This window comes from Larimichthys crocea, chromosome VIII, assembly GCF_000972845.2.
Source record: "Larimichthys crocea isolate SSNF chromosome VIII, L_crocea_2.0, whole genome shotgun sequence".
Classification (NCBI taxonomy): Eukaryota; Metazoa; Chordata; class Actinopteri; family Sciaenidae; genus Larimichthys; species Larimichthys crocea.
The window spans coordinates 2363529-2380072 of NC_040018.1; the positions used below are offsets into that span (position 1 = coordinate 2363529).

Consider the following 16544-nt stretch of genomic DNA (forward strand, 5'->3'; position numbering starts at 1 on the left):
CAGGGCTTTTACTTGTAATACGGTATTTTTACATTGTGGTATTTACACTTTAGTATCGTCATGGGTAAAGTAGCTGCAGGCTGGTACGGGCGTGTTTTTAACACATGCAAAACTTATTTATATTTATGAACACTAGCACATAAAACAGGAACAGGAACAAGAGGGCTTATGGACTCGTTCCATGGTGTCAACCAGCCCCATTTGTGACCTTAGCGTGTGTCATACATTCCGGATGAAAATTATAGGGGGAGAGTCAAAACATTAATTTTAAAACAAGGCATTTCTGTTAACAATCCAGAGGAAAAATTACATGCATGGTAAGGATGAATGTATACTGATTCAATCAACTCTAACTCCATCCACTGATCAACATGTAAGAACAAACAAAAGCAGCCAAAATAGTGAAAAAAAATTTACATTAGTACATGTAAATGATGCGTGAGCATATAATAGCGAGTACTCTTCAGCTAAAACACAATTTATTTATTTTTATGTCATCCAGCTATGTGGGTCTGTCTGTCGAGAGAGATAAAATGTCTGGACAAACCAAAATGTTTAAATCCAATATTTCACAGTGGATTTAACTTTTTTCAGTGATGAAAAAGAGCAGAGTGGCACAGCCTGTGGAAGTATTGGACTGAAGAGTTGGCCACACCGTGAGCTGAACATTTGTTGTTTAGTGCAGAAAACAAATAATAACGTTGAAGACACAACCCACTGCTGAAAGAGGTGAATAAAATTAGAACTAAACTAGATATTAGAAACTAGATTATTGATGTGACATACAGAGTTTGCTTGGGGAAAAATTATGATTGAAATTCCTGGGCTTCTGTGATATACATGTGCATGACAAAGAATGAACACAAAAGTGAAATATAAGCATTTTTGTTTTCACTGTATCACGTGGAAATAACACCATGTACTCACGTCTTGCATTCAATAAAGTCACTTGACCACAGCATGAAAGAAGAGCCAATAGAGCTCTGGTGAACTGGTGATGTGTTATTTATGTCAGGCTCAGTTCAAAAGCAGCCTCTATGGAGGAGACACACCCCATAAATTTTTCTATGGCCCCTATGAGCAGGTCAGGAAGGCACCAATATTTCCTCTTTATTAGAAAGAACAGAAACAACATACAGCCATAAAGTGGACCTCAGAGGTGAATCGGAAACACGGGGGAATGGCAGAGAAAGCACACTGCTCTGAGAGCTGAGAGGTAGTCACAGAATCCATTTCTTTTAACCCGCTTGTCCATATATTGGTCCATTTCCTCATAACTCTCACACCAGTGACTTGCAAACTCTCCGTGCTCCATCACAGGTCAACTCGGAGATGAACTTTAAAGGAAGATGTAACGAATGATTGCAGCCTCTCAGCCAATTCATATCTGCTGAAGTGCCATAACCCTCTACATATCCTGACCTCAATTTGGAGTCTGCGTGTTGAAGGCCCATCTGAGGGGAGATGGTATCGATCTGAGCAGGGACTCTGGCAGCATCAATAAACAACAGGCTTCAGGCTTCAAGGCTGAGGAGACACATCTCTATTTCAGCCGGAGGGTTCACATCTGGATACCTGAGTTGGGATGTGGCCCTGGACAGATGGTGGAACATGTTTTTTGTTTTTTTCTGAACTCACAGCAGTTTGGCCCCTTTTGTGAGACCAAAGCCAGCGATATCGTCCCTACTGTTGGTTCTGTCAAGGTAAATAAGGCCTTAAACCACAAGCTCACACATTTCTACTTTGAATAATCACCAATAATGTTAAGGGGCATTGTAAGTGGAAAGCTACCAAGTAACAGTCAATATCTGCGAGAACGATCAATGATTAACCCGCAGACAAATAGTATTCCAAGATCTTCTATATCAGCATTACAGTGAAGGAAGACAGTGCTGACTTTGGCTCATTAATCTATAAACAGAACAAGCCAACCAATACATTTGACATAGACTAATGAAATAATAATCATCATCAGAGGAGGAGGAGGAGGAAGAAACAAACACGTTCTGCATTTAGACGCAGAGCTACACACTAAAACTGCCATAAATAAACTATAGTAAATAAATAATGGGCATTCTTGCTGGACAATTTTGCTGCTGTCTTGTTTACTTGATTTTCCCTCTTTGCTGAGAAAGTTAAATAAGTGTGCCTCATATATTTAGAGTCCAACTGAGCTCACTTTGCGCTAAGTAGCTTGTCAATAGTAAGAAAAGAGGTACGGAGCAAGAGAGGGGGTCTGATAAAATGGCTTTTAATTACCAGACAGTGAATGCTGGCCTTCCTTTTCCACTTTCCCCTCACAGCTAAGTCAGGAGTTTGATTTCTGATAATGTGGATTGCTGACTTCGCTTCATCCTAGTTGGCCCTAAAGCAGAGGGACCTAACGTCAAGTCCTGGGAGAGTATGTTTGACAAAGTGCCATATAGATCCTCTGCTTTTCATCAGAGGGCAATGCTGGTGGAGGCATTAATCAGGACGCTAGATAGCATGGCTTTGTGTTTTCTTCTTTACTCTGCTGTAACAATTTAGGTAAAGTAATAATTTCAAGCATTACATGGAAATCAATGAGTCTTTAACCCGGCTGTTGGTGCACATGTAAGAGATTAGATATACATAGATCAGGCCAAGATAGATAGATAGATAGATAGATAGATAGATAGATAGATAGATAGATAGTGGGGTGTTTTACCTTTCCATGTTGAATGCTTCCCTTACCCTTTAAACAAGATGGTAACAACTGATAGTGGAGTTCAGCCTCAGGACATCCAGCGGTGGAGGCTTTTGTTTTAGTGGCCAGTGAAACCCAACCTACTGCAGTGGCTGGCACAGCACACGTCTCATCGATATTGTTTCCAAGTAGCCAGATCTGAGCCACGGGGAGAAAGAACAAGCTTTAACAAGTTCTTATCATTACACAGAACCCCGGTCAACGGACTTGGGTATCAGCTGCGTGAGCAGCCATAAATTAACAGAGAAAGAGACTTCATTTTGCCCAGGGATCAATGTCTTGTTCTTGAAACTGCAATCAGAGCTCATTGGTGTGCAGGCAGAGAGACTGATGCATCTCCTTAATCATAAGGTCGTAATCAACAACGTTTTTTAAGTGCCCTTTTGTTTTACATTCAGTTATACACTAGTGGATGATGCCTGGTGAAAACATTTAAATACTAATGCTGTGTTAATGTAGAGTGAAAGAGCAGCAAAACCTCTTTGAATGCTTGAAAGGCCATGGTCATGAGGGCACAGAGTTAGAAAGTACAGAGTAGGCGGATTGTCAGAACAGCTGTTACGTTTCTGTACAAATGAATGGCCCATTCATCCAGAATGCAAATATTGATTGAACATTTACAATAGTGATCTAAGGTTACCTATCTTTAAAAATTAAACTAATTAAACCCACAGAAAGTCAGTGTGTGCTCAAAATTGTAATCTTTTTTCAAACTTGATCTCACACCAATGTCATGTGCAGCAGAAAGTAGTCTTTTGAAGAAGCGTTCAATAACTGCAATTCAGTATAAAAGGCTGGGCTGTATGTGTCACCCTTGGTTTTGTCCGGAGCGAATAATAAAAGCAATGACACGAGAAAAGTTCACAATACAACATTCATGAAATATTATTGTTATGTTGTTTAATTTCATAGCTTATTAGTTTTTGATCAAACTAAGTTGAAAGGAAAGTACAGATGTGATTAAACTCCCTAATCACTAATTGGAAACCTACACCACCCTTCTCAAACTGTGCTATGAGTATCACTGGTGCTATGCGACCTGTCTTAGAGGTATTATTAAACCATCATCATTGAGTATATATATTTCAAATATAATAATGAAATTAATTATCTCTTTGTTTTTACGTGTTTTGGGCAGTAAAAGTTAAATAAAAATAGTAAATTTTTATGGTGGCTTTTAATCTTGCATCAAATAGTGAACTGCACTGCATAGTGTATGCAGACTTGCATGCATGTACAAATCACCAGCAGTAAATATTGTGCTAGTATTGAACTACAAGACACAAAACAGTTGCAAGCCTTTAATTAGAGTTATGTAAAGCTTTGGATGGGATAGTTAGATCCTAGAGATGTGGTGACAACAGCTGCACAGAGGAGGGGACCCGATTTTGATTTTTTTGTCATGGGGCCCAAAATTCCTGGCGGTGCTCCTGCTGTTAAGTACAGTATTTTTCATATTTTTTAAGAATCCTATAGTTCAGAAACTTGACGTGCTAGAGAAAACCTGAGATCAGTTTTGGATTTCGCACCCAAAAATTTGTTAAAAACAGCTGTCAGTCACAAACTTAAAAAAACAAACGTGTTCCCCCAGTGTGTCAGGCCATTTCACAATAAAATAACCGACACAGGGGATGATGGTCTTTTATTGTGAAAATCACCGTGCGGATGTTGATTCGGAAACTGCTGCTGCTGGTGGAGCAGTTGTGGTTTCCTCTGAACTAGCTGCATGGCTAAACATCTCCGATAACACAGTGTAAAACTGGGATAATAACACCTTTCACAGGCAGAGCTTCACCTTTCACGAAGTTATGCCGTGACTTCGCTGTCGACAGCGACCGTTGGCGTTTTTTAAATCTGCGCCTTCCTTCACAATAAGAGTCTGGAGACTGCAGCAGACCACTGCAGGAAATTAGCTCGTTAGCCTGACAGCCATCCAGTCCAAGTGTTATTATGAGGCTGAATCTTTCCACTTTATGCTCGATTTAATTAACATCTTCGTCATGGACGCCGAGGCTATAGTGATCCGTATAAAAACCCCGTTAGGGGACATGGACTCGTCCGTGGACTGTCCATCTCTTCTGAACTTCAATGATCTGCTGGTAAGTCTTCAGAAATGCTACAGAGCTAGCTGGCTTTCACTTGTGTTTTCACTTGTAACAACATAAACAAGGTCTGTCTGTATGTCTGAACCAGGTTTAAGTACACTAAACTGTTATATAACACTGTGACCAGAGCTTAAAGATTCATATTTGTGCTTTTTATTAGACCTAACTGTCTTCTTCTTTGAGAGCATCTGTCCACAGTCTAACACTTTATTATTGTTGTCCCTGTTTGTAATTTCAGGTCGCCATCAGAGATGTCATGCCTGAAGCCACTGTCACAGCCTTTGAATGTAAGTTTCTCTCTCACTCACAGCTGAAGCACTGACTCTGTTGACAACTCTGAGGCAGTGTTCATTTTGTCACCCATTTCTCAATTTAGTCTTGTGTCAAAGTTCATTTTTAGTCTTTCACGAATCATTTTTCTTAGTCGTATTTTAGTCGACTAAAAGTCTCAAAATTTTAGTCTTTTTCTGTTTAGTTCAGGAATATTTTTTTGGTTTATTTGTTTATGAATTGAATTGAATGAATTCATCTTCAATGCAGCTTTGCTAAGTGTCTTGTCTGTTGTTTCAGTACACACTTAATAAACACTTGATTTCATTTTTTATATTTATTAGAAACACCAACACACACACACACACACACACACACACAAAAAAAATACGACACTTACAGCTGATTTTACAGCTGAGCAGACAAATTGAAATGAAATAAAAACTTAAAAGATCACAGTATACCAAATACTGTATAGATAACACATGTTCTGAGTAATAATGCATCACAAAAACTAGAATAGACCGATTCAAAAGAAAAATCCATTACCAGATGGAGGCTCGTTGACGGCTCGTTGACGAACATATTTCATCTCGTCTCGTCTGACGAAATTAACACTGCTCTGAGGATGACAAGGTCTCTAACACAACACATTTGAGCTGAGACAGTCTTAAAGTTCACAGTAATAGAGTCCTATAACGTACTAACTTAATATCAACAATAGGGATGTAATGATAACACTCAACTCACGACTCAATACGGTTCACTATTTTTTGTTCACGATACGATTTTCTTACGATTTTCTGTTTTTTTTTAATCAAAATGAGCTGCAGACAAATTATGACCGAATAAAATTATCTTTTTATTTGTAGGAATTTTTAGGTGCTTTCTTTGCAGAAACTCTCAAACAGTTTGTGTTCTCTCTCTCAGTTGTACTTCTCTCGCATTTGCGAAGAATCGCGATTCATTTTTTCTGTCAACCGGTGCGAAGCGTCACGCATCTGTATATCGATTTTTAAACAGTCGAAAAATTGTTGAACTGTTAAAATACTGACAAAATTCACCTTACTACGATGTCATTGTCATTATAATTCCCTTAGGTTTTGCACTTAATTAAGGTTGTAGCTGATTTTGATATAAAAAAGATGGGCCTGACCAGTCATGAAGCCTACACAGGTGAGTCTCAGGTGAACAACTTCAGGGAATCGGGAAGACAAACAGTTTTTTAATCGTCTCGCATTAGACAGACCTCCTCTCTGTCTCATTTTAAAACCCACCTCTTCTCATGTAGAGTGTTGATTTTATGTGTATACATGTATACTTTTATTTATTTATTTTTATCTTGTGCGGGTAGTGCTTTTTATTTATTTTATTTTATTGTTTTTCTTATCTTTCTGTTGTCTACTTCATGTTTTTATTGTGTTTCTATTGTGTTATTTATTATGTTTTATCTTGTTATTGTGTTTCTATTGTGTTATTTATTATGTTTTATCTTGTTGTGTAGCACTTTGGAAACCTTGTGTTTGCTAAAAATAGTGATATATAAATATAGTTTATACAGATTGGATTGATCTGAGTGGGTCTGATCATTGTAGTTTGGTTTCATATTTACAAGCGTGTTTTTGAGTCAAAAAATAACTTCTTCTTCTTCTAGTTACATAAAGATAGTTATGCGTATTATACTTCATTTCCTCTGTCTTCTGTTAATAGTGCCCCCTAAATCTGACACACTGGACCTTTTAATGCTAAATAGCAGAGTAGTGATGCTTATGGTCAGTCTTAGGAACTTTTCTGTTAACAAGTTATAGAATAAAAACATTTTTAAGGAAATCGCTGCTTATTAATGTCAAACTGTCTCTTATATTACATGCAGTGTTGCTTGTGTTACCTATAAAACTGTAAAATCCTTCAGTGCATGTCATTGCAGTCAATAATTCTGTTTTGAAAATGCATAAACTTCTTATCTTCCCTCATGAATATTTATGGAGATTTGTCGTCTGTATTTCTGCTTTTCTCCCGCTTTGTTCCTCAAAATGATGTGCACAGTTTCAAAATGAGCGACTTACTTTGTTACTTTGTTTTGAGTCTTTCTTATATTGTGCATAGATATTTTATTAAGTTGTTAAAGAAAACATTTTGTTCTTCTTTTTTTTAGATGAAGATGAGGTGGGCGACAGAATCACTGTAAGAAGTGATGAAGAACTCAAAGCCATGTTGTCATATGTGAGTATATGGATGAATACATTCATGTGCATGCTCACACATCCTGCGCCATCCACTGCATGTCTGAACAAAGACAGATCCCTCCTCTGTTAGGGTTCATGAATGGCTGCAGGGTTGGTGGGTGGGGCTGCTGGGGGGTGTGTCTATTTGTGTTGAACGTAACCACCGTGAAACACTCAGATAATAACTTTTTATTTCTCCGATTAACCGGCTTTATCGAGACCGATGCTCGCTCGCTCACATTCACCGTCTGTTTCTCTTGACTAGTGCTTGGTCTCCGACGTAAACCAAAGGAAGCTGAATGTATCCTTATCCATTCTTAGCTGGATGATCTAACAATGTCGAGTGTTGTACAGATTGTAAAGCCTTCAAAGCCAACTTTGTGGTATACAAATGAAATAAACTCGACTGACTAGACAGAATAATAGCAACATCTTTTTAAATGTCCTGTATCTTTGATTGCTTTGTGCAGCACAATCAAAGCGCCACTCGCCTCTCGTTTCATTGGGCGAAAAATCTAATAGACACATAAAACTCAAACTGTCAGCTTGAGTGTTTGTCCTTCTAAACGGTACAGAAAAGAAGCCACTTAAAGAACAACCTGAAAATCTTACAATGTTACATGTGTGTTTGCTGCAGTAGCTAATCTCAGAATTACAAGATCTCTTCCAAAACCTTATAGTGTTTTTTTTTTTTCGGGGCTGTCAGATCTATCAGATCCGGCAGAATTTGAACAGCTTAAGTGTAACTACACACCAGGACAACCACTGATGGGTTGTGTGGCTGCGTGACTGACCACCACTAACCAGTCACAGTCTCTGTGAGGTTGGGAGTTCAGAGAGGCTGAGAAACACTGGTGTTTGTGTGTGGAGGGGAGGGGTGGATGTCGCTATGTAGCTGTAGCCCTGCTGCTCATCATGGGATCATCATCAAGGGAAAGAGAGTAGTCTGGTGGTTGCTTCTACAAAAAATAGTGTAAACTCCTGTAAATGAGTTTCTATTAGAATATATTTGAAAATAAACGTGTTTTCACAGACTCACACTCAAGGGCAGGGACTAAGAGAGGTGGACGTGTCTACTTATCTGATTAGAGTACATTAACATTGATTTTTAAAAAGTTTTTTTATAAATGTCTTGACATAATTGGTCCCAAATGATGATTTAAAGCAGTAAATAATGTGTTGAGCCATTTTCAACCCGCAAAATGTTGATTTTGATACATTTTAAGAGAAAAAATGTCAATATTAACACAAGCATTGATGTGTTTTATCACAGCACAGTCATATCATTTAGTTTTCAGCTCAAAAAAACATGTACAGTATCTCAGTCTGCAGTCTAAATCTAAAAAGAGAGAGGTACATGCAGACGTCAAGATACGATTGACTTTGACATGTTGCGTCCACCTCCACAATGACATTGTATTTAACTTACATGTGAGGTAAAAAAAAAAACAGACACACACACACACACACACACACACACACAAACACAAACAAACACACATCTCCCCCACCTAGTGCAGAACATTTTCATATTCCACCATACTTACTGTTCATGCCACGGACAGTAAGAGTAATGGCGTGTAATGGGTTTCTCTACGAGGTACACTGAAAGCTAAATGAACTGTCAATTTTTATTATTTATTATTCAGTACTTAAAGTTTTGCCTCATTAAAGAGCGGGCCCCCCTGGGCTGCAGAATTGTTCAAAATCTACTTTCATCTGTGGATGTCTTTTACCCCCCATCAGCTCACAATGATGCTGCTAGAGCCACAGGCACAATTTACACTCCTTGTTTTTTTGTCCGTTTTTATCATGCATTCACTTGTGGTTGCTTTTTAATCATTAAGTAGCATAGGGTAGCAGGGTGATTAAGCAAAAAAAAAAAAAGAGACAGCTGTTGTACCAATGAGCGTTGTGAATCGGGGATGGAAAAAGTATTGACCTCAGCCGGCTTTATTATTCACAAATCCAGCTGCCGTGTTTTGAGGCTCTTTTGAAAATTTGCTGTGCTGCTGCGTGTCCTGTTTGAACAGAAATCACAGTATTGATGCACCAATAATGTTGATGGGACACTGTTTGGGTATCACCACCATTATTGTGTGCATTTGTATGCTAAAGTTGCATTTTAATGAATGTATAAATGCATAATTTAAGTAGTTAACTGCAGTGTAACAGTGTAACAACTACAAGCTACAGTCAGACACTTTTCTGTCTGTATTCATCAGTTAATTTTGTCAAGATTTTATATTTAAATATTAATACACTTGATCATGATAATCAGTAATTATATATGTCCATTTGTTTGGCAGGACAAGCTACAATAAACATAGTTTTATTTTATGTTGTAACGTGTGATGGTAGCTTAATATCCTGACACTTTATTCAGACGACGTGACACGTCTCGTGACAGCATATTAATTCATGACCGTGACCTGCACCTCACTCTACCCAGCACAATTTTTTTATTATTTTTTTTTTAAATATCCACAACACCGCACTGCTTCGTCCACAAATTTCAAAAGCTATTTGTACAATGAATATTTTTGGCAAACAAATCCAGGAGCCCCGTAATGGCTTTCCACTCCTCGTGGGACAGCCAAGTGCACAAAAAGCTGCTGATCACCTGGAAAATACCGGGGCTCTCTAAAATATAATTTACACTAGCCTAGTACTTTAAATCTCTTATGCAAGGGTTATGCATTTCAGCAGTCATTTGCATTTGTATTCAGGAGGATTTTTTTTTCCTTGTTGTGGTTGTTTGCTGTGGTTGCCATTTGGCCTCCGTAGAGACCCCCGGTGGATTTTTGCCTCAGTGTTGTTAATTCCAGGTGAGCAGACAGCCATTATGTGAAATTAATAGGAATTAAGCGAAACCAGCATGTTAGGTGAAAGGTGGGCTAATTCATTAGAGTCTCCCATGGTTGCCTTTTGTGTGCATGTGTTTCTGTGCGTGTCGGTGTTTGCGATAATAAATATATAACCAGACTTTTAAATATGCCTTCAGTACACAGTTTTTTTTTCCGATTCACGATCTCTGCTTTAACATTGCCTAGTGAAAAATTCATGCTCCTTGTTGCCGAGCAAAATTAATGCTCAAATTCAGCACTTAATTAACATCCGTCTGCAGAGGGCATTTATTGTGAAAAGTATCCCCCATCACTGAGAACATTGATTGCTACATGCTCCTGCGAGGCCCACTAGTCTTCCAGGCATCTCTAATCATTGTTCGACACCTTGAAAGACAGACGCCCGTGTTCAAAGTTAAAGACTGGTCCGTGTCAGGTGCTAAAAAAAAAACATGTGACCTCATCCGTTCCTCGCTCAGCTCCCCCTGGAGGTAGTAGCTCTAATTCCACCATTCTTACTCCCATTTCCCCTTAGTCTGCTAATGATGATGAGACCCACTCTCCGCTCTCACTCTCCCACTTGTCCCTCAAGGCTGAGCGATGGTATTTGGGATCGGACACTGTTTAGTTATTGGCCAACAATGGAGAATGTCTTTTAATAACACACCTACTACAGATTAGGTGGTAATTGCAGCCTTAATCAATAAGCTAGCTGAGCGGAAAATTAAAGATATGTGAAGCCCAGCCCCCCCCTCCACCACCACCACCACCACCACCCACCCTCCGCCTAAACTTCAACACACACAACACGTTTTTTGGTATTAGGCCCATTGTTCAGATGTGGCCTAGTGAGAACGCTGGAGGGCGAAAGCAGAGGGCTAGGAGCGAGGAGGGACGTGACAGTGATAAATAGGCCTTTTAATAACAGCTGTGCCACTTGGGTAGCCATTCTGATCCATTCCCATCCAAGCCGGTCCCATCGTCCTCCCTCCCCTCCCCCCCCCCTCCCCCCCCCCCCCCCTCCCCTCCCCTCCCCTCCCTCCCCCACAATGAGAGAGCAAATTTACATATTACTGTGATGACTTGGTAGTTCCTACCGGATTGTAAATGAAACACACATTAAAGACGTAAAGTGTGTTACGTGTGTCTTCCGTAAAGGTGTTTTGTCAGTTTGAAGTCTTGAAAAGGAGGGACAAACAAAACACACACACGCACACACACACACACACACTCACAGTTTAACAGATGGTTTGGTTAACTGAAACATCAATTATTGCATTGCCTTGGCAAGTGTCTGAGAGGCTCCAGAGTGTGTGTGTGTGTGTGTGTGTGTGTGTGTGTGTGTGTGTTAGTCCTGTAGGATATGAGTGTTTGGTGAGCTGTTGACCTGGAGGAGAAAAGGGTTAATGCTACACTCCTTCAGAACAAGCCCATAGGGCATTGGTCCGCATCAGCAACAGATTTCAGCACAGCATGTTCACATTTTTGAGAACACTGCAGACTAATCCTGACGTCATTTAAATAAACACTTTTGTGTGTGTGTGTGTGTGTGTGTGTTTAGTGCATAGTCAAATCACAGATTTACAAAGGCTTTCCTTTATTTGTTTTATGTAAACTTTGATTTATTCTGTCAACCTCATAGCACAGAAGTTTTTTTTATTTTTTATTAATGAACCAGCTTTGATCAGGTCAAGTCAAATTTATTGTCAACACTGCCATATGTGCAGGACATATAGAGAATTGAAATATCGTTTCCCTGGTGCAATAAACATGAAATATAAAATCTATACAAGTGTAAAGAGATATAGAAAATGTGCAAATATGTGAGGATATAACGGTGTACACAGTTTGTTAGTATATGACTTTAACTTTGTTAGTATATTTACATTTCAGCATGTGTAATAATGAATTGCTCTCATCTATTTGTGACTTTTTTTTTCTTCTGTAGTACTGCAACACAGTGAATGAACAACGCATGAATGGAGTGCTGCCGGACCCTCTACAGATTTTTCCACGAGGTACGGAGTGACATGGTTTTATTGAACGCTGAAAGACTCGTTACATCTTTTGTAATTAAAACTAATCACAGGCTAAATTTAAGTCCATAGAAATATTCAAGCTGAAATTTGGTTAAATCACTTGTGCTGTGTTCAAACATTGACAAAAATGGCAGCATTTGGCGACGAGAAGTAACAGCGCAGCCTCTGGACAACATTAAAATTCATTGGCTCATTCTGTTATTGTGTTGACAGTCATTTATAAATCTACATTTCTTTTGCTCCAAGGACATTGAAACTGCACGCTCGTGTTCAGGATAAGCTTTGCCCAGATCTCTGGCATTGTGTAGCTGCTTTTTAAACTGGTTTTCACCATGAGTACTTTTTCAATACATGCCTTTATTTTTAATATCTTTATATAGTTTTCTCACCATTCAAACTCATACATAATCGCTAAGAGGCCCTAAGGGCAAACTGATGAAACATTTTATTGTCTCTTTCTTTGCTCTCTCTTTCTTTCTATTTCTCTTTTCTCTAACTCTGATTCTGTTTTGCCTTCCTACCTACCGAGCTGTCTCAAGAGCCCAACATCTCAATCACTCTCTTGTCTACAACTAATTTCAGAGTAACCCTCATTTCATTTCATCTTTTTTTTTCTTTCTTTCTTTCTTTCTTTATAAAGAACTGATTCCTTTTCAGCACATTTGTAAATGGCCCAGTGATGTGTTCTACAATCTAGTCAATTACTGTTTCAGCCGGCAAGACTCCAGGGATCCGGAACATACATGGCCTGAAGGTACCTATCTCAATAATTGTTTCAGCTGCCTTACACAGAGAACGAGGGGAGGGGAGGGAGGGAAGTTGAGGCAAATGGATTGGTAACGCTGTGTTCCACTTATTGAAATGTCAATTGAAGTCAAGGCTCTCCCTTTCTTTCACTCATTTTCTTGCTCCCCATGTCTATGTTCATGTATGGGGTTGGCTGGCTGTGGCTGTGGCTGTGGCTGTCACGGGGCTTGTCTCCCTCGTTCTCGATCTCTCTATCCGCATTCTTGTTTCTTATGCCGCGATAGTCATTTAAGAGCGAGGTGTTATGCTGAAACCCTGATCCGTTTCTCCAGAGTATTATGATCCTCTCATTCCATATGATAGGAAGAACATCCGCGTTTGGTTAGAGCAAAATCTAAGTCAACTAGAAGATGTCATTGTTCAACCATGAAATTGTCATTACAAGCCCTGCCCCCCTCTGCCATTTACAAATGGCCTTCCGCAGACCTTCCCATTTTATGTTAGGCATATGTTGCTATTGAAACTCATTGCTAATTACCATGGGTTAAATGACTTGACACCTCCTTCATCTCTCCAGATGATCCATATTATATCACCATTTCAATAATAAAATTAAAACCCCCCCTCCCCTTTATTTAATGTATCCTCTGAGGAGCTTTGGTAACAACCACTGAACTGTGTCAGTTTCTTTTCTAATGTCAAGGGTCTGTTTTGAAAAGATGATGTTTTCCAAAAAACCCTTTAGTCCTTTTGGTAATCCTTCCTGCCTTTACTCCTGATTTTTAATATAAAAGTAATTGGCTGAGGGGAATCTTGTGCACTGTTTAAATTAGGTCTTCTTGGGCTCTAATTAAAGAGAGAATCCCTGTGCTTTACTGGACCCACCACGCCGGCCTTTTGACCTCAATTAAAGTTATTTTTAGTATCCTCTTTATAGGGTCTTGTCTCATTGTGTGTGTGTGTACGATATCTGGGTTGGAGGTCTTTGGAGTAAACATAGATGCAGATAAATAGATGTAAAGAGCAATGTCCCTCATGAGGCATGACATTTTTAATGTGTTAACTTTACGTTCCTCTAGCCTTTTGCCCAAAACTGTTTTATCCCCCTCCTCTCCTCTCCTCTCCTCTCCTCTCCTCTCCTTCTCCTTCCTCTCTCCTCTCTCCTCTCTCCTCTCCTCTCCTCTCCTTTGCCCCCCCTGAATGTATGTGGACACCTCGTTCTTTCTTTTTCGCCTGCCTTTCCCTCCTCTCCTATGAAAAGCCAATTAACCTTCAGGCTGAACTGAGAGCTTGTGTTTTGTTCTTGTTCATTAGGAGGTCTGGCCATATATCTGTCTGTCTGCTTGTCTTTTGGCCTTGACCACTAAGTGCGTGTCTGTGTGTGCATGTATGTGTGTGTGTTGGTGTGTGTGTGTGTGTCCTTTTAACATTTTTGGCGTATGTGTTTGCGCACCTTCAGGTTAATACAAGACCTAACCCAGCCAATGACTGCACTCATGCTGTCCCAGACTCCATGGCCAACAACAGGTGAGCGTGCTGGGGCATGAGGAGCATGTTTCACTACCTGGATTAAACTTCACTTGGTTGATAGATGAGTTCAAAGACACCTGTGATACTTACATCACCGCGACTGTGCTGTGTTTCTTCCTGCAGTTTAAAAAAATCGTCTGCTGAGCTGAAGAGGATCCTGACAAATGGCCAGGTGAGCCTGTGTTTTGGGTTTAACTAGAATTTGACCGCTGTTATCTCAATGTTCCTACACACACCTAGTTTCCACTGACTAGAGCACATTCTCACTAGTGGTTACCCTCCCTTTGATGCCAGTTGCGGGCATGTTATACAGAGCGTGTGTTTGGTTATCATCTCTTCAGCGTGCCACACTGAGAGCCCCCCCCTCCCCAAACACACACACACACACACACACACGCAGTAGCTAGTGTGTCAGGAAGACAATTAAGCCAGCTGCCTCTCAGGTTTCTGCTGAAACACAGCAAACTAATAGAGCTGTTCTCTCTCTCCCTTCTCCTCCATCCTTTCATCCATCTCCTTTCATTCTCTTTACACTCCCTACTCTCACCGTGTTATCTAATCAGTTGAGGTGAATTGTAAGGTGGTGGCGTGCCTGTGTGTGGTGTGCAGGGATGCTTACACGTATGTTGTGATACCTGCCTCTTTATGTCTGTACAGCCCCACGCTGACATTGTATCAGCCACAGGACAAATGGGCATCTGTCCACACAAACTGGCTTATTGACAGGGCTATTGATATTGTAAATAATATGGATTTTCAGTTTTAGGATTAAGATTTTGTATCTGAGTAGTCACTATGTTTATATGAATGCAAACAAAAAAACAACACATTTGGCAGAGATAGGATGTGAAATAAGATTAGATAAGACTTGTCACAGTAGCTCATGTACACAAGGTTGATAAAAAATGACTCACCAGTAAGAAATATATAGAAAAAAGTGTGAAAGAGAGTCATGCTGGTGTTCCTGCTGTACCTGTGGTAGTGGTGTGTGTGTATGTATGTATGTATGTATGTATGTATGTATGTATGTATGTATGTATGTATGTATATATATATTGAGTAGTCAATGTTTTCCCCATTGTTCATCTTTATAATGATCTACACATTACTGTGCATTACTGTACTCCACCTAGTGCTATCTTGCTTGCTGAATACTCACTATTATTTTAGATATATTCACATGTGCTCTGTCCAAATCCAATTTTTACTATCAGTAAAAGTAATTTCTAACTTACAGGAATATTTTGATCTGTGACCTCAAAGCGGGAAAGGGGAGGAAACATTCAGACTTGTGTTATCTCATGTGACATTATGTTACCTGCCTCTGACCCCCTTTTTTATTTTATCAAAGTAGAGTAGAACGACAACAGAGAACAAATTGTCATTAAACTCTACATCAGTCACTCCCCCACTCACCCGAGCACAATGTCTTTTTATAAATTGGACAGTAAATGTTGTATTGATCCCCTCTTCTCCTCCGCCTGTCCCTCTGTTTTCTCTTGCTGAACTTGGAGTGACCTGAACGCTCGTCTTGTTTATAGCCTCCAGTTACAACGTAGACCCCCTCTGCTTCTCTCGCTCTCCTCCTTTGCTCTCTCTTTCACCTGTATAGTTAAACAGATCATCCACTGGTTGCATTTCTCACATTATCAACATCTAAGTACAGTTACTGTGTGTATGTGTGTGTGTTTGTGGCTCTGCAGATAAATGCCCAAGATATCTACTATCAAGAGCAGCTTGGCCACGGAAACGGAGGCACAGTTTACAAGTAAGTGTTTATTGGCTCTCACACTGAGGAACCAACAATACAAGGTCACAGCACAATAACGGATTGTGACATTGTAGAGATGACTTTACACAGTGCAAATATTAAGGAAGAATGCCTCAATTAGTGGCTACTTTTAGACAGACGTGTGAGACGATTCTTGACGTTTCATATTTGTTTTTCCTGACAAACACATCACTCAGTAGACTTCTGTGAAGGGTACTCTATTGTTCAACACCCTTCCCCTGTTCCTTCGTCTGTCCATTTATCTCTCTGTGGTTGGTGTGAC

General features: G+C 39.7%; 1 protein-coding gene across 1 annotated transcript in view; it reads left to right on the forward strand.

Annotated features, from left to right (window-relative positions):
* The first annotated feature begins 4385 nt into the window (after positions 1-4385).
* map2k5 (mitogen-activated protein kinase kinase 5) overlaps positions 4386-16544 on the forward strand; it is a 57509-nt gene continuing 45350 nt past the window's right edge. Inside the window, exons 1-8 of the mRNA XM_019278505.2 lie at positions 4386-4827; positions 5072-5120; positions 7259-7326; positions 12123-12192; positions 12927-12967; positions 14420-14487; positions 14614-14662; positions 16194-16258. Coding sequence (XP_019134050.1) covers positions 4702-4827; positions 5072-5120; positions 7259-7326; positions 12123-12192; positions 12927-12967; positions 14420-14487; positions 14614-14662; positions 16194-16258 — 536 coding nt within the window. The 5' untranslated portion in view covers positions 4386-4701. The remainder of the gene's footprint in view (positions 4828-5071; positions 5121-7258; positions 7327-12122; positions 12193-12926; positions 12968-14419; positions 14488-14613; positions 14663-16193; positions 16259-16544) is intronic.